At 45.3% G+C, this 25254-nt stretch overlaps 1 protein-coding gene across 1 annotated transcript in view; it reads right to left on the bottom strand.

Annotated features, from left to right (window-relative positions):
• Positions 1–300: 300 nt before the first annotated feature.
• The window catches only part of MRAS (muscle RAS oncogene homolog), a 39207-nt gene continuing 14253 nt past the window's right edge, over positions 301–25254 (bottom strand). Inside the window, 5 exon segments of the mRNA XM_027678928.1 lie at positions 301–1246; positions 4211–4290; positions 5620–5719; positions 8864–9017; positions 17748–17958. Coding sequence (XP_027534729.1) covers positions 1147–1246; positions 4211–4290; positions 5620–5719; positions 8864–9017; positions 17748–17958 — 645 coding nt within the window. The 3' untranslated portion in view covers positions 301–1146.

The raw sequence follows: 25254 nt of genomic DNA, 5'->3' as shown, positions 1-25254 counted from the left end.
TCTTCCTTTCAAGTCACCAGCTCTCAGAGAAGGAGGGAAAAGAAGAAACGTTGAGCCAAAGCCCATAAGCAGATTTTTTTCCTGTGTGTGTGAGATGAGCCTGGGAAAAGCAAAACAATTCATCGACCCAAGAGTGGCTTTGCAGGGAAAGGTTAAGGAATAATAAACAGGGATTTAGATCACACTAGTTTACATGCATTTATGAGGGAGAAATTCAACACCCAGATAACAAATTCAGTTCAGGTTTTACTTCCTCTCTCCCTTCCTCTCTCCCCCCCCCGCCTTAAAGATGACATACCCTTCCATTTGTAAATTACTTTAATTTAAATACTTCCAGGTTAACAAAACACCTTAAGTTTGACATGTCCCAAGTTACAAAACAGAAACAAAACCTCTTGACAAAGGGTAAGAAAAAAAATATAATCCGAGCCCAAACCTCCTTTCCTAAGCTGGAGTTTATGGTCTGTGAGCTGGCAGCCCTCCAGAGTCTGACACAATGTCTGGAGCACCCAGAGCAGCTGGAATTAATTTTCTTCCTCCAAATCTATGCACTTTCATATGAAGTCGTGTTTTGGCACTGGCGCCCAAGAGAGAGTTCAGTGCAAAAAATCTAACCCCGGCCATTGTTTCTTTGCAACCCAACACTCACTGAGCAAAAAACAAGAAAGAAGAAGAGGACAAAAAAAAATTAGAGAAAGAAAAGCCCTTTCCCTTCCCCCACACATACACAGATGACTGTACCAAACAGGGGGGCTATTCATGGCTGTTCAGAAATGGGTCACAAGGAGAAATGTTTTGCAGATAAAACCAACACTTTTTTTTTCTTTTTTTTTTTTCTTCTTCCCTATTTTTTTTTTTTTAATAAACATCATGGAGGCCCCTGGAAGGCGCTGGGGATGTTTGACAGTCAAGGTCCTGCTGATCCCTTCCGCCTCCCATTCATGCAGCTCCCACGCTGGCCCTGAGGTGCAGCCCCCTCGGGGGGATGTCCGGACCCTCCGAGCCGCCTCCTCAAGTCTGAGCCGCCGTAGGGACCCTGAGGGGGTGATGGGGCCGCGCTGGCACCACACTGCTGCTCCTCGCCTGGGCTGGCGGTGGGTCAAGGGGGGAGGAGGGAGGTGTCCAAGGCACTCCCAGGGTGTCCCGTCACAAAATCACACACTGGAGTTTGTGGGAGCCCGTGGCTCTGTCCCCTCGCCATTTGGTCTTTTTCTTCTTCTTCTGGCTTTTCTCTGGGATCTGTTGCCTGTTTTGGGAGACAGAGAGGAAAATAAGCAGGTGAGACATAAGGGTAGCCAGCATCTTGGTGTGCACAAGGATATTTGCGTATGTATCTCCATATACCCTTCCACCACTGCATGGCTTTTCTTGCCACACAGCTGACAACCGCCTGCATCCTTAAGGAAGGAGGAAAGAGCCGTAAGCAAAAATTAAGGCTAATGCCAGGGATGTATGTCCTGCCAGGGCAATATGCCTCCAGTTGCCCTGGGCAAACTGCTGCCTCCTCCTCTGCTGTGAGAAACAGGGATGCTCTAAGCAATGCAACGTCACCCATCACACTGCTGCTAATGCTCAGTAGTTAGCAAGAGAGATATGAGAGAGATACAGAGAAAGAACATTTTTTGGAAAGATGTTCTTTCAGCTGGCATTGCCCTTGGCCAGATGTACTGCTGAGGACTTGGTTATGGAAAGGGGCTAAAAATAATATAGGAAAAAAAAAAAGAGTTTGCTGCCAATGGGGCTCTGGTCTCCCCTGAAAGTTGTGAAGAGCACCTCAGCACAGAGAATGAGCTGACCCTAGAAAGATGTCCTGGCTGTCTGAACTCATGGTCACCACAAACATGCAGCTGAGAGCCCTCCTGCACTACGGCACAGCATTGCCTAAATGCCTGTTTGCAACTGTATCTGATTGCAGCAGCCACTCAGCCAGCCCAGTGGTGCAAATTCAACAGAATTGTTTGCTGCTCAAACACCTGATAGGCAGCCTGTAGACTTAGATTTTGTTGCAAGATAAAACATACAAACACTAGCAGCTTCTGTAGATTCAAACCTGAGAGTCTGAATAGTTCAAAACTAGCCTGATTGTGATGTAATATGGCAGGCATTAAACCTAGTGTTCATATCAAGTTATCCAGACCAGGATGACACATAGCTGGGGCACAAATCACTATGGCTTTAGCTGCTGTTTTTCTTACAGCCTCAGCTTCCAGATTCTTGCAACCATCTGAAAAAGTCAGCTTTGGCTAATATGATTTTTTTTTCAGTGAATATGAAGGCTGGAGGCATGAAAAACCTAAAACCTTAAAGCTCAAAACTAGAAAGATGAAATTAAAGAAATTCTTTAAAGTGAATGTGGATTAACACTAAGCGACCACAAGCTGTTCACACTGTTCTGGATCTGTTTCAGAGATCCAGAAAACCACATACTGTGCCCACTCAAGGTTTCTGCTGTGACAGACCCTGTGCATGCACTGCATAAAAGGGGCATCGGGAAATTGAAAAGATCTGTTGGGTGGACTCAATCACCCCATTCCTTTCTGGATTACTTCCAGACAACAGTTTCTTGCATGAAGCTAAATAAACCAAGCCAAGTACAAAGAGCACAAACAGTGCCAGCCTTGAATGAGCATCCTCACCCTGAGAACTCAGAGGGACTCTGAGGAGGCCTTTCATTTGCAAAGCACTCCAGGAATGACACAGTTATCAGGGTACTGACATTTACATTTTATTTGGAAAAGCTGACTTAAAAACCAGAAAAGCAATACTTGATGGGTGATGCTATCCTATGACTGCAGTCTGTAATGTCCAAAGACCAAGTGAAGCTGCTTAGTGGCCAGTGACCAGCCAGATCACACAACACCTCCCTGCTTCCTGATTTAACCCGAGTTTCAGCTCTTGTGAACATCTCTGGTGCCCTTGATGTCACGGGGGGTTTTACCTGGTTGGCAATGACTTTCACAGTGGCTACTCAGGAAACTGAGGTATACCACCTATTTTTGAGGTTATGGAGTACATTTTCAGGGTTTGAATTTAGTGATGCCTCATTACAATTCTCCTTTCAGCCTGCTTGAAGTTGTGTTAGGGAGAGAAAGCAAACAGAGCCTTCCCATCTTATTTTGGCTATGTTTTTCTTTCCCGCAGAGCAGAATAGATGGTGGTAAGAGTGTGCTGCAACACAAAAGTAAGATCTAGCCAGCTAATGCTGAGCTACAGAACAGTTGGGAAAGAGCTTGGGACATTTCCAACTCAGTTCTCCAAAGACTTTCTGCCCCCTGCTTTTGAGACATGTGGGAAGAGTGGGCAGTACCATCTGCTTTTGATGGAGGCTGACTTGAGGCTGTGCTAGGATATTCACAAGTACAGATATGCTGTGAATAAATGCCTTGTGGTTTAACTGCCGAGCGAGGCACTTTGACTGCACGGCGGGGAGGAGCATGATTTCAGCTCAGCACCCTCCCAAAACATGAAAAATGAAGGTCCAGAAAATCTGCCAGACAACTGGTGCCAGAAAAACAAATCTTCTCAAAGAGAATTGAGGTTATCAGTCAAGAGAGATGCTGAGATGTGCATGCAGCTCTTTTCCTGCAGGGGAGCCGGGATTTTGGAAGGCAGCCCCTCCCTGCTGGCAGCCAGAGCCGGGGTTCGCCCGGAGAGCAGGCGTTTGCCAAACCGAGCAAAGGCAGCTCATGACAAAACTGGGAACAAACCTCTGCAGTCTGAGGAGGAAACCTGTGGCTTAGCCATTAGGTCATGTTGTTTCTTATACAAAGCGGCTTAATTTTTTCCATTTAGTGAGCAGAAAATGTTAGAAGTCACATTAGAATTTTGTAGATTTTTTTGCAAGTCCTTTTTAACCTCTGGCAATATGAGACACTCAGAGTACAAAAGTATGAAAACTCAAATTACTGGTCCAGAGCTTTCAACACTGACCCTTTAAAGCTCATCATTAGAGTAGGCTTTGCACTGTTCATTGAATAATATATTTTCATTATGGCCACAGCTAGTTCCTCATGTGCCTGGCACTAATGTCCTGCAAAGGTAACTAAGTACTTGTAACACACCTATGCAGATACAGGACAAGAAAGTTAATAAAGCCTAGAAATCTCCCACAGCAAGCAAACCTAGCTGCTGCTCCCCAATAGCTCTCTGAGCCAGGACTCCTGCACATCCCATCCATGAGCAGTAACCAAGTGAAGAGTTTGCAGCTTACCTTATTACTCTCACGAGATCATGGAAGGCCTTGTCAACGTTCAGAGGTGGGTCCTTGGCACTAGTTTCTATATAGGGAATCTGGAGGAGACGAGAGTGTCATGAAAGAGATTAGTAACAGCCTACATGTTGGTAGCAAACCAGTTTCAAAATGAAAGGCCTAAAGGCTGAAGAAATTGGGTCCCTAAGAGACCAGGGAAATACAGGTAAACAGAATGTTGCCATGACACCACTTTCAACACCTTCATGCTTGCAGCAAGGTCAGGGAGCGCTTACAAAAGGTCTGGAATAAGCACCAGGCAAACCAGCTGCTATCGGAGCTCTGGGTTTGGGGAACAATAATCGGAGACTTCATGTCGTCAGATGTTCTCTCCCCCTTAGCTGTGCTTGCAGACATGAAAATAGCCGAAGGTTGTTGAAAGACCAGCACTTGCCAAAAATTCTTGCTTGCCACATTTTATTAGGACTACTGCATGAATATTTCATGACTACAATTCCCCTCCAGTGTAAAATGATCTTCCCCTTCAAAGTCTGACAGCCAGATGGGGCCTCCTAGAGTGCTTGTCCAGCACACTGGCAGATTTATAAAACTGCCTCTGATAAGGTATTTTCATGCCTGGTCTTTTCCAAAGTGTGCATGTACAGATGGATGCAACATGCTGTGCTTCACTTTAGGTGTCCTGGCTGCTACAGAAGCCAGCTTCCTTGGGGAGGGGAAGGAGTGAACCTGCCCTGCCAAACTGCCATCGTGGCTTGTTCAGAAACAACACACAGCTTGCCGTTTAGGCACAGCAAGCTGCCAAGAGGTCTCAGGCTTGTTTGCCTTTAACCTTTCCATTCTGTTCCTCCTAAGGGAGTTGTTGTCTCCCTCTGGGTATTCAGGGCTGCTGGCATTTAGAGGTGATTAGTGGAGCAGCATGTGATCTACATCCATCTAAGACCAATTTCTCAGGCTAAACTAACAGCATGAATAATGCAGACCTAAGATAGCAGGCCAGATTTATACAGGCTTAACAACTCTGTAACTTCATTATCTTTAACAAGCTCACTTCCTACAGACACCTGGGTATACCTCGTAATGCCCGACTCTGCCTTTTCACTCCAGGAGAGTGCACTTTCTTCCCTCATTCTGAACATTTCATGTTCTTCACTACTTGCAGACACCTTGTATATGTGGCTTTAGATGGCCACAGCTTTGCTATAGCCTAGTGCACAGCAGAGTTTCTTGTTTCAGTGATGAACTGGCCCTACTGAAAGGAAACTGCATAGCTGCTACTTTGTAGTAGTCAAAAATGCAATTGCAAATGTTTAATTGTAAGCTTTAATTCAGCTCCAAATGAGCACAGATTTCAATTCTGTACGTCTGTAATAGGACTTACAATAACCCATTAAATAATCCCACAAACTTACGTTATGTTTTGTTGCCATTTCTCTTCCCTGTTCTCTTGTAATTTTCCGTAAATGCATTAGATCAACTTTGTTTGCCACCAAAATCATTGGAAAGGACTCTCTGGAAAAAAAAAAATCAAACCCATCACCCAATTATTAGCAGGCTACAATAAAAAATGCTGAGCATAAGTTTCACTTTCTGATGCTGACATCATCTAATATTTTCAGCTACAGACATATCACATATGTGTAAAGAAACAATGAAAAACCCTCAGACTGTGCTATACATATGTTCATATTGTAAAAATTTACTTAACAAGTTGCATGCATGAACACATTCATTGTTATTTCTAGGGACTTCAGGAACTTACTGTCGCCATTTTTGCAATGCCTGATAATAGCTAAGCCTGAAGATCCAACTAGGTGAAAAAAGATCGACAGAATTAGCCAGGAAATTAACTGAGACATAGAGACAGATCTTGGACAGGAGACCGGGACTCTTTTGTAACATTTAAGGCATCTCAGTAACTGCATATCTTGGCAGCTGCTCATCATTGCAAGATATTGAGAGGTGATGGAAGAACTGGAGTTCTGGTCATCCACTGTGGGGGAAGAAAAGTTGGAATCTGGAAGGTGGTGCTTGCTCCCTCATCAAATGGGGGAGAAAATGACTGGGAGCAAAAAGATGCCCATCAGCTGTTACTCAATGCAAACTGAAAGACTGGCAGTGGTAGCTCGAAGGAGGCTGGAGGGAACCAAAGAGAATTGCTAAGTTTCCAAAGCTATTACCTACCATCTCCTGTTTCTAATTCCAGAAAAAAATACCAAAACCTCTCTAATAATACTCAGTATTTCTCTAACTTTACCAGACATGTAAATGACTGTCTGCAGCCACCACCTGAGAAGAGATCCATCTATCCATAGCATGTCCTGTGCAAGGCTCTCCCCTGCAGAAATCTCCATAGCTCCAGTGATAAACAGAACAAAGGCAGCTCGTGCCATGGGAGGTGCTGGCAGTGGCTCTCTCTCCTTCAGCTTCATGACACAGAGCAAGGAACTGCTGCAGGGCCTTTTAGCCACTGCTGGGAGGAAGGAGGTCCCTTCTGATCACCGACAGTTACCGCAGTATTATTTTATATTTAACTTTAAACCCTCTGAAATGATCCTGGTGTTCTCTGCTGTAACAGAGCTGATTTTATTGGGGTGAGGAGCAGCTGGCCACACTCATTTCTGCATGAAACACTTCCCTGAGTAACTCTGGATTTTCAAATAGCATTTCTGGGTCATTTTTCATCGAGATGATAAGGGCTCCATCTTCCCTCTGGCATGTTGCCCCACTGCTCTGGCTGGAAAAATACAGTACTGCACTCTGCATTTTAACTGAGTCTTAGAGTTATTCATTCTGATAATGTGACTTGTGATTTAATGTTAATACCTGAGCACTGATAAATCTTTACTCTGATCATTCTGGAGCAAAACACTTGCTTGTCTGGATTATTTGATTCCTTTTTGGCTTGCAGCACATTGATTAGAAAGGGATTACGTATGGACAGTATCTCATTTTTCTTGTTTACATCAGGCATAAAACTCTATGGGGACTTTCTTCCCTATTGTAAGCTGTACAATTGCTGGTTGGACAAAGCTGCTATAGTCGGAAATTTGACTATAATGAAAGTTGTGGAAAGAAAGAGGAGGCAGGCTTTGAACAGCTCTGCTAACACAGCAGCCTGCAATTCTTTTGGATTTTAAGTTGCCAAAACTGCCTGCTAGCTTGAAAACTGGAGTGTCTCTCTGCTCCCAGGTACCTGTGGGTTTGGCAGGACAGTTTTTTAACTCATGCTGCTCCCATTGCTGCGATTTTCTGACCAAGCTCAGGTTTTGGATGAAGCATTAATAAGCTCCTCACGCTCTGTGCTTCAGCGGCGCTGAGCAGGGAAACTCAAACAACCTCACCAGCCTGTTTCACTTCCTGCCTCTCACACACCGCTGCGGCGTTTGCACGGCCTACGGAGGGTAAAAGTTTCAGTCCAGAGCAGAGCAAAACAATGAATACCACATCTTATTTTCACAAAGTTAATTTAGATAAAACCAGCATCGAATTGGGGCATGTTACAGGAAATTCTGTTCCATCTTCTTCAGCTTTCAGAAACAGATTTACTTTGCCCCAAGCTAAGCCGGCAGTGAAGAAAATACTGCTGTGATGTGAGAGGCTGACTGAGAGACTGACATTTTTCTTCATTTAGATGAAATCAAAGGGTGTTTTTTCCTTTACTTTTCACTCTTGTGGGCTATGCTTTGGATGCTTTACTGGAAGAGCTGTCAGCTGTGAACCTCACATGATACGAGTCCACCCTTCCTGTGGGGAAGTTATTCAGAGCTGTGAAAGGAAGCCAGCAATGAGGCCCGAACCCTCTGGTGACTTTTCTTGATGACTTCCATAATTAAAAGCCATTATGAACGGAAAAACTAAGTGTTTCAAAGCTGCAGACATATAAGGGCTTAATTCACACCCCACCCAATGAGGATTGATCCATCACCTCTTGGACCGGGGTGGGAAGAGGGAGTTATCTTGGAGATAAACCGGCAGCTTCCCCTCGCTCTGCCAGGACACATTTACTTACCACGATTAAACTCAGTGGTACCCTCTCCCATGCACATGGGAGGGGAGCAGGTGACCTCTCTGGCTTTCTCCCCAGTCACACAGAGATATTTTATTCTGTGGAAATGGTTGCTGCAGAGCATGATGTATTAACTGCACTACAACCCTTGTAAGAAATACAGTTCCTTCCAGCATGAGAAGCATGAGTTTTTTCCCCTTCAAGACACTTGTTTACACCACCAAATTATGCAAGACCTTCTAAGGTTTGTTTGGCACAAGATGAAGCCAGGGAAAAGGAGGATGCTGTCAGGCCACACAAAACAATTAGGGCTGAATGTTTGCTGACTCCCTGCTGGTGTTTCAAAGGTGTCTGTTCTGCTTTCTCACATGGCTCTGCCAGACCATTCTGGCAGAACTTTCTCTCTTCCAAACCCATTTTCACACCATCATAACACCACTGAACCTTTCCATGTACATAGCACTACATGCTTATAAAAGAGGTAAAACACTTCTTATTCCTCACATTTAGGTCAACAAACTCCCACATAAGGATTTCTCTCAGGAGACCTGGAGGGCAAAACTTGGGGTGAGATGTGCAAGCACCCCCACAGCATGGTCTGCAGGATGGGAGCCTGGCAAGTCAGGCAGTGATTCTATGGCACCCACCTGTCCTTGACTCGGAGGATCAGCTGGTGGAACCGGTCCACGTGCTCGAAGCTCGCCTTGTCTGTCACCGAGTAGACTATAAGGAAACCATCTCCAGTCCTCATATACTGCTCCCGCATTGCACTGAACTCCTCCTGGCCTGCAGTGTCCAGGACTAGGACAGAAGAGACAGAGGTTTTTAGTTACCATGAGGAACTGTAGCTGCTGTCACCACTGTGTGTCCTATGGCCTTTCTGCCTCTGCTGGGCTTGCGGTCCTCTCACAGGCTGTAAGATTTGATGAAATCAAGTTGGATGGACAAAGTGGTTTCTAGTTACAAAACAAAAAACAGTCCCAGAGGCCCCTCATTCCTGCGTGCCTAAGCTGGAAGTGGATGCAGGGAAAGATGACCATGTGGATTTTACTTTCCTTTTCTTGTACCAAATGCTGACCACTGAATTTGGGCAGTTGCTCCTCTGGCAAGATATGGCTCAAGGTATTTCACAGCCCTCAAACTTTTCCCTCTCCCAGCATAGAAAAATGCAACACTGGAAGATTATTAAAAGCCTGTTTAAATATCAGGGACAACTTACAAACTGCACAGTGAAGTAGAGCTGGGAGACAACCCACAGTAATAGCTACAAGCACTTTCCTTTTCTCAACACCTGGATGTTATTTCTACACAATTATGAGCTCTCAGAGCAAGACAGTACAGCTCTGGGGAATTCCCCTTAAACAGTTAGTCCCAAGTGGTGCGCTGAGGAGCTAAGGAGCTAACTAAAACAGGTGGAAAAGCTCTAAGTGCCTTGCATATCCTATACAGTGATCATGTTTCTGTGAATAAATCTATGCTCAAATCCCCTAAAACACCTCAGTTGTGACAGCAATCCAGATGCTGTTCCCCACTAGATTAACCTCCTCTAATGGAACCATAACTCACTGGTTCTCCACCGCTGTCTCGCAGGGGGTCCCATAAGCTACATCATGTAGAGCAAGCTACACCAGCCTCCTGGGCAAACACCAAATACTGATACACACCTCAGTGTTAATTCCCGTACATGGCCAGGATTTTGCTGGGAGGAAGAGGTTACAAGAGAAGTTTAGGCTATGCCAGTCAGACACGGTGTGAGCTCAAAGTGCATCAGCTCCTCATAACTAATAGTCCTAATGCATCGTTGCATCCCAGAGGCAAATGTGGGACCTTCATAGTGACTGGGAACATTTTCACATTCCAGTACACTGGGCTGGGTGGGAAAACTGTTTTGCCTCTGCTGTACAGCCACAGCATAAGCATCTGCTGCACACAGGTGATGGGGAAAGCCCAGGGCACCAGTGGATGGAGACTGTGGCAGGAGCATACTGCTGACAGAGCAGCAGGGCTTGATACAGGTTTTTCTAGTCTGAACAGGCACACAGTCTCAGCAAGATGTTCCCTGTAGGGGTAAGTACTCAGGCTTACCCCAGATTTCCAGATGGGGCCACACTAAAGACCACTTTGCTGAATCAGCACAGGGGGCCACAGACGGACACGCTGCATGTCACACTGCACCCCAGGAGCCAGCCCACACCCCCTCACTGCATGTCTGGAGGAAAGGCAGCTATACTGGAAGACCGGGAGATCTAAGGAAGGTGATGGTAAGCCTTCAGCCTCATTTGTTTGCCTGCCTTAACTGGTCCTGGATGTCTGTTTCCATGAGCCTTTAAGGTAAAAAGAGCTTCTAGGCCCTTGCAGAGACCCTGAGATTTAGGCTTGTTTGCTAAGCTTGCTGAAAAGTCATCTGTGTCTCTTCATAGCCTTTTATCCTGCTTCTCCCCTCAATCTAGGAAACAAGTGTCTCAGCTCAAAGGTATCCAGGCTATTCTTAACAACTGTACAAAAGAAAGAAGAAAAACAAAAGAGAAAAGCAACCCAAAGAGATTGCATGTGCCGGTGAATTTCTATGCCCTGGGCAGAATTGCTACCATGGAGTAAGGCCAGGACTGCGTAGCTAGGACGGAAGAGGAAATCAATCCTACTTGCCCAACCTGTATGGAGAGGCTGGGCTGCCCTCATCTGACTCCTGCACCAGCTAAATGCGATGTCAGGGCAGGGCTGAGAGCTGACAACCACCACACACACAAACCCACTCCTGTCCCCTCTCCAATACACATACCCCAATTTGTGGTGGAGCGGGATAGCTTCTCTCCAGGAGCTGGCCCTTCCTGCCCTTCCTCCCCCTGAGACAGGGCAGGTGTCCGAGCACAAGCTGTGGGCAGGAAGGTGGAGATGGATGTGCTGTATCCTGCATGGTAATTTGCTTAGAGACTTCCCCTTGCTGTGGCACATTTGCAAACCTTCCATGAAACGCACGAGGAGCATCCAGCTCTGCTCTTGCACCCATCAACCCATCCCCAGCTGCTGTCTCTCTAAAGCGCTGCATCCCCTTAGAGAGGGGGCGAGCCCTGGTGGGGCTGTGGGGATACCCAAGGGACTGCACGGGGCTCTGCTCAGTTGCTCCTACAACGCCTGGATCTTAGCCATGGCATCACACTAAACACAGGCAGAGCTGCTGTGGCAGCAGCTGCTATTTAAAGGGAATTCACTTGCAGCTTTGATAGAAAGGTGAGCAAGCCCAGGCAGCATTTAAAACGGCAATTTGAAAGTGCAAGTAAAAGACGCACAGCAGAGAAGGTTAAGGTTAATCTCAGATAGGTTATTCATGCAAAGTTAAGCATCGTGTGGGTGGCCAGAGAAGGCCCTTGTTTTAACTTTAAATGTGCCCTTCATAAAGACAACCTTCCAGTAAACAACAGAGCAGAGTGCAATCTGGATCCTTTGTAAGCAGGACAGGACCACAACAGCACTGAAAAAGGGCCCGATGTAAGCAGCTTTGCTTGTGGTGTAATCTTGTGGCATAAAAGCTTCAAGAAGACGCCTACCTGCAGAAATTGGAAAGTGCAAGGAGAAAACTTGGGAAGGTAGAACTGGGAAGGTGACTGGCTTCCCTAAGGGGTGAGGTTTAGCATGTTAGCCAGCATTCACCTTCATTTAAACTTCCCTATTCTGCAGACAGGATGCCAGAAGACACAGAAATAACCATGACTAGAGAACTGTGAGTTGGTACACTTTAAACCAGCAGTTGCCTCACTGGCAGTGTAGAAACAAGGCTGAAGCAAAACACAGTATGTTTCTCCTACTTCATTCTTCCAAGAACTGAAATCAGATTTAGAGGCTGCACAGCACATGGTCAGGGACTTCCAACAGAAAACTTGGTAAAGTTCCCACAAACTTGACCAAAGAAGAAGCAAGGAGGAGAATTAATGAAAGCACTTGGGTAAAGATGAAGGAGAGAGAAACCAAGGTCTATGTCTGATGTAGGAACAGACATCCAAAGAGGGCAAAGCCATTTAAAGCTATCATGAAGCCAGCTGGAGATTAAACTAAGAGCAATTAGGTTGTGAGAGCCCAGCAGGAAGGTCTCCTGTGTTGCAGGAAAGAGGCTGCTTAGCAAAGAGATGGCCTTTTCCACTTTCCAGTGAATGTGACCCCCAACTGCTGTGATGAACTCCTTGCTAACTGATTCCTGCCCCCTTAGAGCTCTACACACCCTTTTCCTGTGAATCCTGATGGGTTACACAAGAGTGCAGCTGCCTAGAGAGCTCTTCTGAGCAGGCACAGGAGCCCAGGAATTCACACAAATTTGTCCAAAATAGAAGCTCTTGGTGCTTCAAGGTATATTACGTGGCAATGTCTCTGCAACTGACAGTGCTCCGAGTGCCTGTCCAGAGACAAAGGAATGTAAATCTAAACCAAGGGCAGAGACATACTATGAACTCATGGCATTGCTTTTTCTGGAGCCTAGGCTGGATTCAGTTCAGATTCAATCACATCCTTCCCAGCCTTCAGGGAGCTCAGATCTAGTTGTGCAGGTGAGTTCCTCACTCTTTTGATATCTAGGCAAAATTTCCTCCTACGTCTTTATCTTTACATTGCTAGGCAGCTGGGTGTGTAAGTCACCTCAAGAGAGTTTCTCCACTGTCCATGGCATCTAAGGGGACAAAGATGAAGAGACAGGCAGATTAACCCGTTTTCTGTCCTTCAGCCTTTGGGTTTCACTGCCCTGCAGCTTTGAACCTAAGCTCAAGGGAAAACTTGAATTGACAAGTCAAGCTAAAGAGTCTCAGGCTGAAGAAAGCCACCTCCACAGTCTCTGTCGTCCTTCCATCAGCAGCAAGGTGGAAGAGGGCACCCCCATCAGCCAATGGCTTCAGCTGAGGAGCTGGTATTCTGGGCACTGTGCAGACAGAGTACTGGGGTCACTCAGCTCATATTCTGTATTCCGACACCCCCAGTCACCCTGAAGAGGTATGAGGGGCCCTTGTTGTGCACAAGGCAAGGCAGATTCTTCACTTTGTCACTCTGATGCTTCTGCTCCTTCTCAGATACAGCCGCACTGCCTCTGGCATGACAGCTTTCCTCGGCAGAAAACCCATGATGGGGAAACACTCAGGCTTTTATGAGCTCTTCTGTGCCTTAACTAAATACACAGATGTTATAACATGGAAAACCCAAGTACTTGAGTCCTTGTCCTTTCTTTAAGGAAAAAGAAGAGAGGGGCCTTTAGAAGAAAGACTTCCACATCAATAAACAGAATAAAGATGCAAGCCCTTAAAGGAGTTCTTTCTCTAACAAAGGGCAAATATTCAAAGCCTTGTGTTTTCCATGTTGCAACATCAAAATTTTCCTGGCAGGAAAAATTCCCCACAACCCAAGACAAAAACCCCTCTTTCAAGGTTGCAAAATCCTAGCAATTAAGAGAGGGGAAATACTGTACACACAAATAAAAGAATGAAAGTACAAATTTAATTTGAATTTTAAGGCTCTCAATGATGCTACTGAAAGTTTAAATAAAAACAAAAGAGAGTGAGCCACAAACCAATCCTTCTGCCTGAAAGCCTGAAGTGACCTTTGATCTCCCTCTGGCCTCCTGGCTGACTTATTCCCAAGTTTCCTGAGGAGAAAAGCAGACAAGCAGCAGCCTGCCCAGGGATGACTAGCAGCAAAACCCCTCAACAAAAAGGGATGCATAGGATACACAGGTGGGAAGGGCAGAGAGAGAGCTTGGGTGAAGGAACAGAGCTTGGTGTGACTGCACAGGGGTGCAGACCAGGGCTGTGCAGGTCTAGCCCAACACAAGAGTACCCAGGGATTGAGAGGGGTCTTGGGAAGAGGAGATATAAAAGGGAAAACTGAAGCTCAGGAGTAGGAAGACAACTTCTAGGCAGTGAAAGTTTCATCTAAATCATACCAGAGGAAGGAAAGGGAAGAGGAGGGAGACCACAGCCTCCTTTCACCCAAGACACAGGCACCATTCCTTGCTTTGCTGGTACCAATTGGCACAGCCCTCCTGACAGCCAAGAGTTCAGCTCAATTCACCAACATGCCCAAGCCATGTACTTGTGGTCTTCTCTTCATCTCCCTCTGTGTGGTTTATGAGCCAAAAGGAATTTTGAACTATTGGGTATTTTTTGCCATATTAAGGTATTCCACTTTTGGCTTCACTCCCAGATTAATAATTCCAGAGTGGCATTTTGCAGCCACACCAAAAGGAATCCTCTGGTTCTTGCTAAGTTAGCCTGAGCACAGAAAGGAGTGTACAAAATTAATCATCGCAACCTGACTGGAGCAAAAGCTAAGCAAAGCAGATTAGCCCCGGCCCCCACTTAATTCTGACCTGATGTGTCTGTACACACCTGCATGTGGATGCATTCCACTAAGCACATCACCGTGCTGATATCAGTGTGACCAGCAGGGAATAAACAGAGATAACATACGCTGAGAAAACTGGAGGCTGATCTTAAAGTTTGTTAGAGTGGCAGCAAGCAAAAAATGGGCGAGTCACCAATTGCCTGTGCATCTCTGATTTGGGTTAAGTGCCCTCTTCCACTCTACAGCACTTGTCCTCCAAATACTACTACATTGACAGTCTTCTGAAGCTGGCATAAGGTCAACAATAAAGTGTTTTCATGTAGTGCTGGACCTGACTACAACAAGCACAGGTCCCACAATCATCTTGGAGGCAGGGAACTATCACAGACTCTTCTTTGGTGAGAAAAATAGGTACAGAGACATTCCCAAACCAGAAAGCAAACATGTAAAATAGGAGTTTGAATGTAGGTTTGGCTCTAAAATCTGAAATAAAAGCCTATTTCATTTCAGCCTACTTTCAGTGAGAGATTTCAGCAAAGGAAAGAAATGCTAGTCAAACATTTCATCACACTGCCAGTTAGTGCTATTGAATAAATGTGGGTGGAGGTCTTCATGGAGGGAAGCCAAATGCTTTATGCAAGCTGGCTAGCAGAAGGGTTTTTTACAACATAATGCTGGTACAGTTACAAAATGCTCAAGATGCTTTGTACAGAACTGCTCAGGCAACAGCCTGGAAAAGGGTGGGCTGTTTTCCCTTTTTTTTTTCTTTTTTATTTTATTTTTTTTTAAATTTTTTAAAGTTGTTTTATGTCAATGTATTTGGCTTTTTTTTAATAATAACTGTTTTCATTTGAAAACTTAGAAACTTATGGATCCCCTCATGTTATATCCTCATTTGGTAGTCTCATGTTCTAAAAACTATTTTGGGGGTGGGCAGCTGCTTCTCCCCACCAAGCACTGCATGAAACATCAGCTTGTAAAGGATTTGGTCATAAAGGACAACTGGAAAGTCTAGAATTCACCATGATGCATCTTTACCCTTCCTATCATGTTTGTCCCTAATTTTATACCATGAGTGATTCATGTAACCACAACAAGAGCAGCTGTCCCAGTAGATGGTGACCTCTGAGAATAGCCTAGATCCAAATCTTATGACAGAGAGCTGTGGCAGAAGACATGTGTGATAGTCAGTCTTTATGCCCTGTGTCTACTGGGCTGACAGTAAAGGCTCATATGCTTTTCCAAGTGAGAATATTGCCTTCTTCCCAAATTCTGATTGTTCAGAATCTCAAGTGGTAGGAAAGAGAAGGAGAAGTTGCAGTTTCACTTCTCTGGCTACGAGGCATCTGTAGGCACACTAACTGTGAAAGTCAGGGATTCCCAGCATGCCACTCAAGGCCACGGCTGAATTTAGTCCAGGCCGAGCACAGCCATTGAACTCCATCTGAACAAAAGAAAGGCTTTTTCACTAAAAGAAAGGGTAAGTTTCTGCTTGTTGAAAAACAATTTCTTTCTTCACTCCCACCCAGGTCAGATTTGTGTTCTGGTTTTTTTTGTTTAAACAAAAATTCCAAATATTCAGTGAAAGATGCCTTCTCTACTTTTAAATAATTTACAAAGCCCACGCTGTTTCAGCCAATGCCAATGTTACAGCAGCTGGTACTGTTATACCAGGACACGGGGTATACCAGCGGAGGTAAAGGTTGCTCATTTTAGAGGGCTGGATTCTGGACTAAAAACAATGGATTTAATTTACAGAAGGATTGGATTTTTCTTTTATACAGCACTAGCATTTTAAAAATAAAGGTGCAGCAGTACATTATGAGATGGTTAATTGGGAGCAGGTATCGCTGATGCAGATGACAATGAGAGACACATTTCAGCACCAATTTCACAAATACTCCCTCACATCAACTATTAACATATTCAAATGAACAAGTGTTGGCAAGATTACATTGTTTGGTTGTTTGTTGATTTTGGTTTTTAATACTGAGTAAAGGCTGTTCTTGTAAGGACTTTGCAGCCATTTGTACTCACTTATATCTGATAAATCCTTAAAAGTGTGACTAAGATCTCAAGTTTCCAGACCAAGCCAACAGTCTTCACAGCAAATCCCACCAGCATCCACATTCCACCACTCATGACATTCTCCCAGCTTTCTGTTCCCACACAGCAACGACACATATGCAGAGACACCTAAGATCTTGAGCACCTTCTTGACAAGAGGGTGGAGGTAGGAACTTGGCACAAGGGAGGCTAAATTTAGTTCAGTTGTGTTAATGGCCACATCCATGCACTTTGGTAATTAAGGCACAAAATCATGGCTAGGCTTCACGAATGAAGATTTGGGAAGGCACAAAATATTTCCTTGCTTTTATGTACTACCTAATTCTTGTATAAAGCAAAACACAACTTACAACATTTAACAGAGAAATTCCCCTTATAGCTGTGTTTAGTCTGACTCATGCAGCACAAACAAACAAGTTGCAGCTTTAGGTAATACAGGGCTTTCCCCTCACCTGCTAATCAAGAAACTTTGGTTTTGGGTTTTTTAAGAGTGTGGCAGGTTTTTTTGTTCCAGTTTGTTTGTTAGTGTTTTGTGTTTCATTGTTGTTTGTTTGGTTAGAAAAAACAAACAAAAAGGCAGTTTTTCTTCAAAGAACTGAAAACTCTTGCTTACAACAGATCTCTAGGCTGGTTCCCTACCAGTATTTAAATGAAACAGGTAATTAGATATGAAAACATCACACCTGAATGATGGGAGTTAAGAGGTGTAACAATTCTTCACTGTCAGTGGACAATAGTTTTGATTAAATGTTCTTTCTGGTTATAACCCTCACTCAGTTACCCACTCACTGTTATTTCCCAGGGGATGAGCTCAATCACAATGAAGTATCATTAGCAATAGCCACCTGGCAGTGTTATAATTCACTCTTTGTAGAAACCTGCTCTAAATGTCAATGATTATCTGTAGGTTTTTACAGTCCTGCAAGAAACATTTCTGTGCAGAACTGGAAACAACGCAACTGGAAGCAGAAGCTTTGCTGGAGACCAGCTGCAGACCATGCACCACAGCTCACAGGCCAGCCTGTGCTCAAATTCCTGCCAGCCCACAGCAGAGCAGGAGGGACACAAGGACACAACATGCTGTGGGAAGTCTATTTGCACTTATGCTCAGCTAGAAGGAAAAGTGGATCACAAGAGTAGCTTGCTTACCATCAAGAATTGCCCATTGCCCATCTATTTCTGTGTGCTTCAGGTAGGAGTCTTCAATAGTTGGGTCATAGTCGGGCACGAAAATCTTCTGGAAAAACTGAATGGTGAGAGCGCTCTTCCCCACACCACCATCTCCAACAACCACCAGCTTGTATGTGGGGAGGTTTTCGCTGGGAACAGCACTTGTAGCCATGCTTCCAGTGTGCTAAACCTGCTGGAGAAAGAGATCATCTCCAATCACTTGTCAGCAATGAAAACAGGGCAATATGCATAAGGCAGCTTTTACCTGCTGCCTAAGAAGTGAGAATGAAGGCAGCCCTGACATCCAAAATTGTTTTAGACAGGAGCTGCTGCACTGACCCTTCCCAAGAGCTCTACCCCAACTCAAACCCAGCACTTAGAAGTGCAGACAACTCCACTGCTGTGTCTTGTTTACTCCTGACTTGTATACAAGGATTGCTAATTGCCACCAAATGCACATGCAAAACTTATGATTGAAAACTTACTGAATACCTTTCCTATAGGGGCTGGATCCACACAACCATGACAAAAATCACCCTGGCTGAGTGCAGCTGTCAATCTCCAGACAGTTTCCCATTGCCAGTGACCAAATCTCATCGGTAAGACAGAGCTGTGCTATTCTTCACTGCTTAACCCAAGGTACAGGAAACATTAGATACTGGGGCCAGATCTGCAGGCAGAACTGGTGGTGATGGATGAAACCAGAGTTAAAGGTCTCATCCTGGCTCCACCAGCAGACAAAAATGCACTCAGCTATTTTCTTCCCCCTCATTTTCAAGTTTGAGAAATAAAAATGAGAAGGCAGCAGGCCAGGAATGATAGGTGGTTTTTGGTTTGCCCTTTTTTTTAAAAAAAAAAAAAACCCTCCACCCTGCCATGGCAGGAAAGCTGGTGTCTGTGGCTGTGAAGCAGGCAGGAAAGCAGCCTCCCTGCAGCATGGTCACACTGCTCCTCCCACCTCAGAACTGACTCAAAAGAAAGAAGAAAAAAATTCACTGGCTGTAACTGGGCAATGGCACATGTATGTGGAGAAAGGAGAAGAGGCAGCCATTGCTGAACAGCCCTTTCCAACACTCAGCAGCAGTGACTGCTCATTTAAGCAGAAGCCAGGCAGGAGGTTCTGTACACATGCTGTGGAGGGCAGTGCCCTCCACCCACCCGTGGGAAGCAGTGATCACTCAAATCACAAAGGAAATGGGTGGCCATCTCCCAGATCTGAATGACCACTGCATTTTCTGGGAGGTCTTTCACACAGTTAAAAAGAAAATAATAATAATAAAAAAATCCATTGTAATGGTAAGGCTCAAGAGATGGTAGCTGATTTCCTTGGTACTGGTTTTCCCGAAAAAAGCTATTCAGAGCAGGAGCAGCTGTGGTGACAATTTCTGCAGCCACCTGCTCCCATCCATTCTGTTTTTGCTGGTCCCCTTTGGGCTGCAGGTGCTGGCTGCGGTCAGCACTGAGGGAGGATGAGGACTGCTCAGAGGGAACCTCCATACTGTTGGCTGCCAATCTATATCCCCACCACCCCACACAAGCTTTTGGAGGCCTTCCCAATAACTCTAGGGTTTTCTTGTTCATTAGGAAGACAACTTTAACATTTCCATTCTCAGAAACCACCAAGCAAGGCTGGTGTGCTCAGTGCCACAGCTGTGCCAGGTGTTGTACAGAAGCTGAGACTGCCGCACACACAGTGCAAGTTGAATGCTGACTAATGTGATTTTTTCAACCTATAGTATAAACTGGCCCCCATTCTTCCCAAAATTCTTTCATTTTCTCTATTTTCCAAACAGAACACTTTGACTCTTCACTTCTGAAGAAGCCCCAAAGCCAACTTGGACTACTTTTCAAACAGACAAGAACATAATCCCCTAATCCAAGTTTAGTTTCTGGTTTCTCTAGTCCCTTTCTCCAAACTCATTATTTGAGTTTAATCCAAAATATTGAACCATAAAAGGCACTTTTGAGCTGGCAAGCTTGGGGGTCCCATGCTCTTTCTGTACACTGGAAACCCCATACCTTGAGAGAGGGCTTAGTTTCTCCTCTAAAAAGAAAAGCCCATAAGGAAGAGACAGAGGATGAGATTGCTGAGCCTGAGAACTGCAAAGGCCTCTTGTCCTAGTTGAGACAAGCCAACATTTTCAGAGCAAGAAGAAGCATGATCAAGTCTGCTTGTTTCTAAACTACCTTTGGGGCAACAGCTGCTGGATGGGGAGAAGAAGGCCAAGTACCAGCTGAGGTTTCAAACTGAGTCTTACTGCAGTTCCTCACTACAGTCCCAAAGAAAAGTTTCTTACTCCTATTTTTGAGTAAGAAACTTTCTCATATTTACAAGACCACACATCAATACGCAGCAGGCTTGGCTGCAGAAAAACCTATGAATTTCAACTAAATGTCTCATTTTTGTTGGAGGACCAACTTTTATTTCTGCATAATCCTGCTTGGGTCAGATGATTCTCACAGGCTCTTTGGGACACAGACCCTGGCTAAAACTCTGTCCCCCCCTTCCAAAACATTTGATGACAATTTTTTGCTTTGCCCATGGCCAAGGTTTCACCCCATCCTCCTCTGCCCAGGCAGTATGAAAGACTGATTGTTACTGACATGGTGGGGACAGTCTGGGGATGTGAAAAACATACTTCGTTTGTACATGATTTTTGACCTCATGACAAAACCACAAGCTGTTGCTCAGCAGACAAGCATTACATTTTCATCGACGTTTTGTACCAGCCCCTTTAAACCGCTCCTAAGAAGCCTTAAGCTTTATCTTGCATGAAATGCTCCCCAAAGTCCTGGGATAATGTTTAGCCCATTGTACAAACTGTGTCTCTGCCCCCACACTTATTGGTTGAATCGGGGCACTTGCTTCCCATCATTTCCAGAAGTTTGGTCATACTGTGTGTCTCAGCTACCAGACTGAGTATTATGCAGCCTGGGGAGAACAGCAAGAACTGAACTAAAAAAAAAAAAAATTAAACAAAAAAGTCAAGAATTGCAGTCTGATTTGTTGAGCACAACCCTCTATTTTAGGTGATGCTAGCATGAATAGATGAAAACTTCCATTGAGCGTCAAAAGGTAGCAAGTCTAGATGTTTCTGCAGGATTGCTTCTACTAGTCATGGAAACCCTCCTCTTTCTATGGAGATAGCAAGTCCCATGCTCCCATCATGGACTTACATAACGAAAACCCTCCGAAAGCCAAGTACTTCAGTCCCTCTACCCCTCCACCTGCCCTGATAAGCAAGGCAAGAAGACAACTCATGCCTTGACAAGATTATCATCTTAACCAGCCAATGAATCAAACCTTTAAAACAACATGTATCACCTCCTGGAAAACACTAAGCACTCCCAAAGGTGCACAGAGCTTCTGTGCCAGCTGGTTATGTCGCTACAGGCAACTGCACAAGACTTGGGCTGATTTTCACGTGTTTTTGGCAAAAGTACTGACACAGTCCTCCTCAGATGGGAGCAAGAATAAGCGTGTTTGCTGTAGATCTGACTGGGAAAAACGAAACACAAATGTTTTTATCTATTGTCTGAACACAAAGCAGCATGTGGTAATACGCTAATAAGCTCTGATGATAATCATCTTACAATTTATATAGTTGTTTATTTTGAAGAAGCCAAGAGAAGGATCCATACCCTACGCTGACAAATGCCATCAGGGCTCTGGGTAAGTCACTGGAAGGAGGATGATTTATACAACCATCTTCATATGCACTGGCAAGATCAGTGTCCTGACAGCACAAGCCCATAATTCTGAGACAGTTGGAAATGTGGCTACTTCTGGGGTAGATGGCAAGGAAAAATGAGAAACATTGATCCAAGAGTATCACTGAGGCTGAGCCTCCTCAGCAAAAATGATATTTTTATGGAGACAGAATAAACTGCATAAAACCCCATTTACCTGTCTGGGCATGGGGATGGAGTGGAAGGGCTGAGCTATCCCCTTGGAGCAGCCAAGTAACATAAAACCCCCAAATTCAGCTTAGTTTGTGACTGGACCACCAAGCCCAAACAGGTACCCACAAAATATACGCAGTATATCTAATCCCCATCCTCCTTGCAAAACTTGCCCTGAATGCAAGCGGGTCAGATCTCAGCTTCTGTAAATCACTGCAATTTCTGTTCATCGGAGCAGAGTTGTGGCCACATATGACAATAATAAAATGGACCCCAGTTAGCTGATATTCTGTGTGTTGGCACCCCTCTCCCTGGTTCCAGCTGTGCTGTCCTGGAGGAAGAACTCCCAGGGCAAAGCCATTACAGAAGGTCAACAAGCTCAGAACCAAGGCCTGGATTTGCAGAGGAGGTTAGTGCAATTAAAGACACTGGCTCCCTGACTGAGAAGCCCAGTACGACAGTAATTTACGGTCTCCATGGCAACATGCAACACAAATTGCTTAATTCTGTTATGAAACCTCCAGAAAAAGCTACAGCAGGGTCTGTGTGGGAACTACCAGCTCCCTCCTCCTCTGCTGCAGCTCTCCAAAGCAGACAACTTCAGGGAGCCCACGTCCACTTCAGCAATAGGCTGAGATTTAGCACATACTAATACGTAAGTATGTATGCTGACCAGTTCCATCAGCCCATGGCCAAGGGAATTTTCCTATCATCAGCTTGCTTTGGTTCATGGCTCTTCACACATGCCCTGCCAGAGCTGTGCATACCTGAGGACACCAACCTCACCTGAGGCTGAGGAAGACTATCAGCCACCTACAGTTGCAATTAATAACTCTTCCTCTAGCCACAGCTCACTCGATTACACCCTTTTACCCCGGCACTTTGTAAGCATTAGCAGCTCCATGCAATGCCTCCAGGGCTGAAACTCTGCATGATCTGAACACTTCCCTCTCTGTTCCTCTTGCAGACTGCTGGCTACAGCCACACAACCACCATGACACACCCAGAGACGCTCGCCAGGTACCAAAATAGTTCAGCCCAATGTGTTGTAGGCAATCCCTTGGGCTGGGAGCTACTGAGAATCCTTGAAACCCAGGACATGCCCTTTTAGAAGGCAGCTGCCTCCCTTGAGTCATGCTGATCAGGACTGAATGAACTTCAGGAATTTCTCCCTCAAGTAGGCATTGACCGTGTCCCAAGCCTTCAAGATCCAAAGGACTTGTAGGTGTACCACTGACAATTATTATTAAATAAAGATGATTAACTCTTAGCCAGGTTTCCTCCAGTCTGTCAGATTTCCTTCCTGGTCAATGCCCTAAAAAGGACACACTGAGCAAAAGCTGGACTCTGTGCCAGTCTTCAGTGGGAAGTCTCCATGGAAGAGATCTGTCAGGTGGGGAGCCAGAGTCTGGTGCCCTTTGTAGTTGTGGGATTAAGTTTTTCAAAACCCACGTGAAATTTCAACTTTCTGAGGTTTTCTAATAAGAAGGATCCTGACAGGTGAGAGTGCTCTCAACTCCCATCAGCTTCCAGGAGATCTGATGGAGCCCAGCACCTGGTAAGACCTGCACAGGAAATTACAGGCATTTCCTTTTGGAGCAGTGATCAAAGCACTATCAGATTGCTACTAAAAAGGAGGGGGGAAAAAAGCCATAAACCAACTGTTGCTTAAAAATAAAATCCTCTAGCCAGCAATAAAGAGCTGCAATCAGTTGAGTTTTGAATTTGGGGGATGTAGCTGTGGGTCCTGGAAGTGGCCTCATGAATTCTCCTCTGGGCAAAAAGATGCTGTATCCCAAGGGCTGTGTTCCCTAAGCTCCTCACTGGCATCCTGTGCCAGCCAGACCTTTTCTCCTTTTCAACCCAAAATTGCATCACCTCCCCCATCACACAGATGCTGCTCAGATTTACCGTAAGAGAAAGCAAACACACCGGGGGAGTAATGAAGCACTTGAGATTCACACAAAAGGCAGCTAAAGGCAGTAGCTGCCTGATGAATACTTGGTGGTTATTTCAGGAAACGCAGAATTATAGCCTGAACAAATAATAATAATAAAAGCCACGTCACTGGAAATTGCTTAGGTGGTAGGCGGTCCCCATCTCCCCCCACTGCAAATCCCTAAGTCATGTAAGAAGGAGCCCTGGCTGTAGCACCGAGCAGCAGCTTTCCCAAGGCCAGGCTGGGTTTGGGGACTCACTCATTTTTACCTGGAAGCACGTGCTTGTCAGTGTCCCCATCTGTATGTAAATGCAGCACAGCAGGAGTCAATCTTATTGACAAATGTAATCCAAAACGAACTCTGCTTGCCTCTAGCAGCTCCTCCTACACCTCCCACAACAACTCCATTAATCTTCAGCCTGTTTCTCTTGTTGATGTAGTGCCCTTTTCAAAACACGTAAGAAGATTCCTGTCACTCTGACAAGCCAACAGTCAGATGCAGAAGCCAGATTATTTTTTTTCATTATTAAAAACAACACTTCAGTCAGATTTGGGTCATTTGTCGTTACAGCACTGCCGATAGCAGTTCTGTAAGAGAATCCAGATATGCAACCAGAAAGTAGCTATGCAAGATCCATTCCTGTATCTCTAAGACCTCAAATAAAATTGTATGGTTGCCAGTTTAGGGGTGTCCACTGGAGGCTGATCCAAGTCTTTTGCCAAGGTACAAAATGAGAATATCCTTGCACAGTAACTGGGGCCCGAGATAGTGGATAGCTCAGCTACTTTTACTTCCATCACTTCTCATGTGTTTAAATCCACCATCCTTTCCTTACTCATTTATTTCCAAAGCTGTCAGGAGACATTAGGGGATGACAGATTCCTGTATTACTCTTGCAAATTCTTCATTAGTGAGGCCAGGAATGCCTCTCCTATGTTATCATGGAACCGATGAAGCTGACCTAAACATACTGTAGAAAAAAATCAGATAGCCAAGATGTTCCCCTGCCCTGCCCAGCCACAGATAACACAGCAAGAACAAATTTACAGTGGAGGAAGCAGCTTCAAATTCCAATAGCTGCCCTTCCTGCTCACACAATCCCTGGAAATGGGCAGCTTCCCTCCTACACATCCCAGCCTGCTGACACGCCAATAAAAAGACCCCAAATTCACTAGGTGATTTTACTGCTCTTACATGGCTCAGTAAGGCTCCTGAACCAACAGACCAAGTGCTCCAGCAATGCTCTGTGTGCAGCCCAAATGTTCTGCTACCTGCACGCAGCCCTGATACTGGTGATGCAGCCAGACGTGCATGGCATAGCCAGATGTGCAGCCTTCCCAGAACAGCCCTCCCAGCATCATCCAGCTTCACTTTGGGCAGGTGGAAGTGGTCCAGGCGTTGAGTTCATGCACCCCAACACAGAGCTGTGAGAGGATTCTAAGTAGCACCAAGAACTGCCCAGCATGGACTGTCCTCTTGGCTCCACCCTGCCTTGCTCACCACAGCCCCACTTCCCTCTGCCAAAACAAGGGGTCCAGCCGCCCCTCCATCCAGCTCCTGGATGGCTTGCTGCACTGCAATCTTATGGGCACTGTGCTGTCTGTGCACAGGGCAGGCATGGCTGAGCCAACGCACAGACTTCA

The sequence above is a fragment of the Neopelma chrysocephalum genome, unplaced genomic scaffold, assembly GCF_003984885.1.
Source record: "Neopelma chrysocephalum unplaced genomic scaffold, ASM398488v2 Primary Assembly neopelma1_44, whole genome shotgun sequence".
Classification (NCBI taxonomy): domain Eukaryota; kingdom Metazoa; phylum Chordata; class Aves; order Passeriformes; family Pipridae; genus Neopelma; species Neopelma chrysocephalum.
Note: the sequence above shows the minus strand (reverse complement) of the source record. Positions and strands in the feature narration are given on the sequence as shown.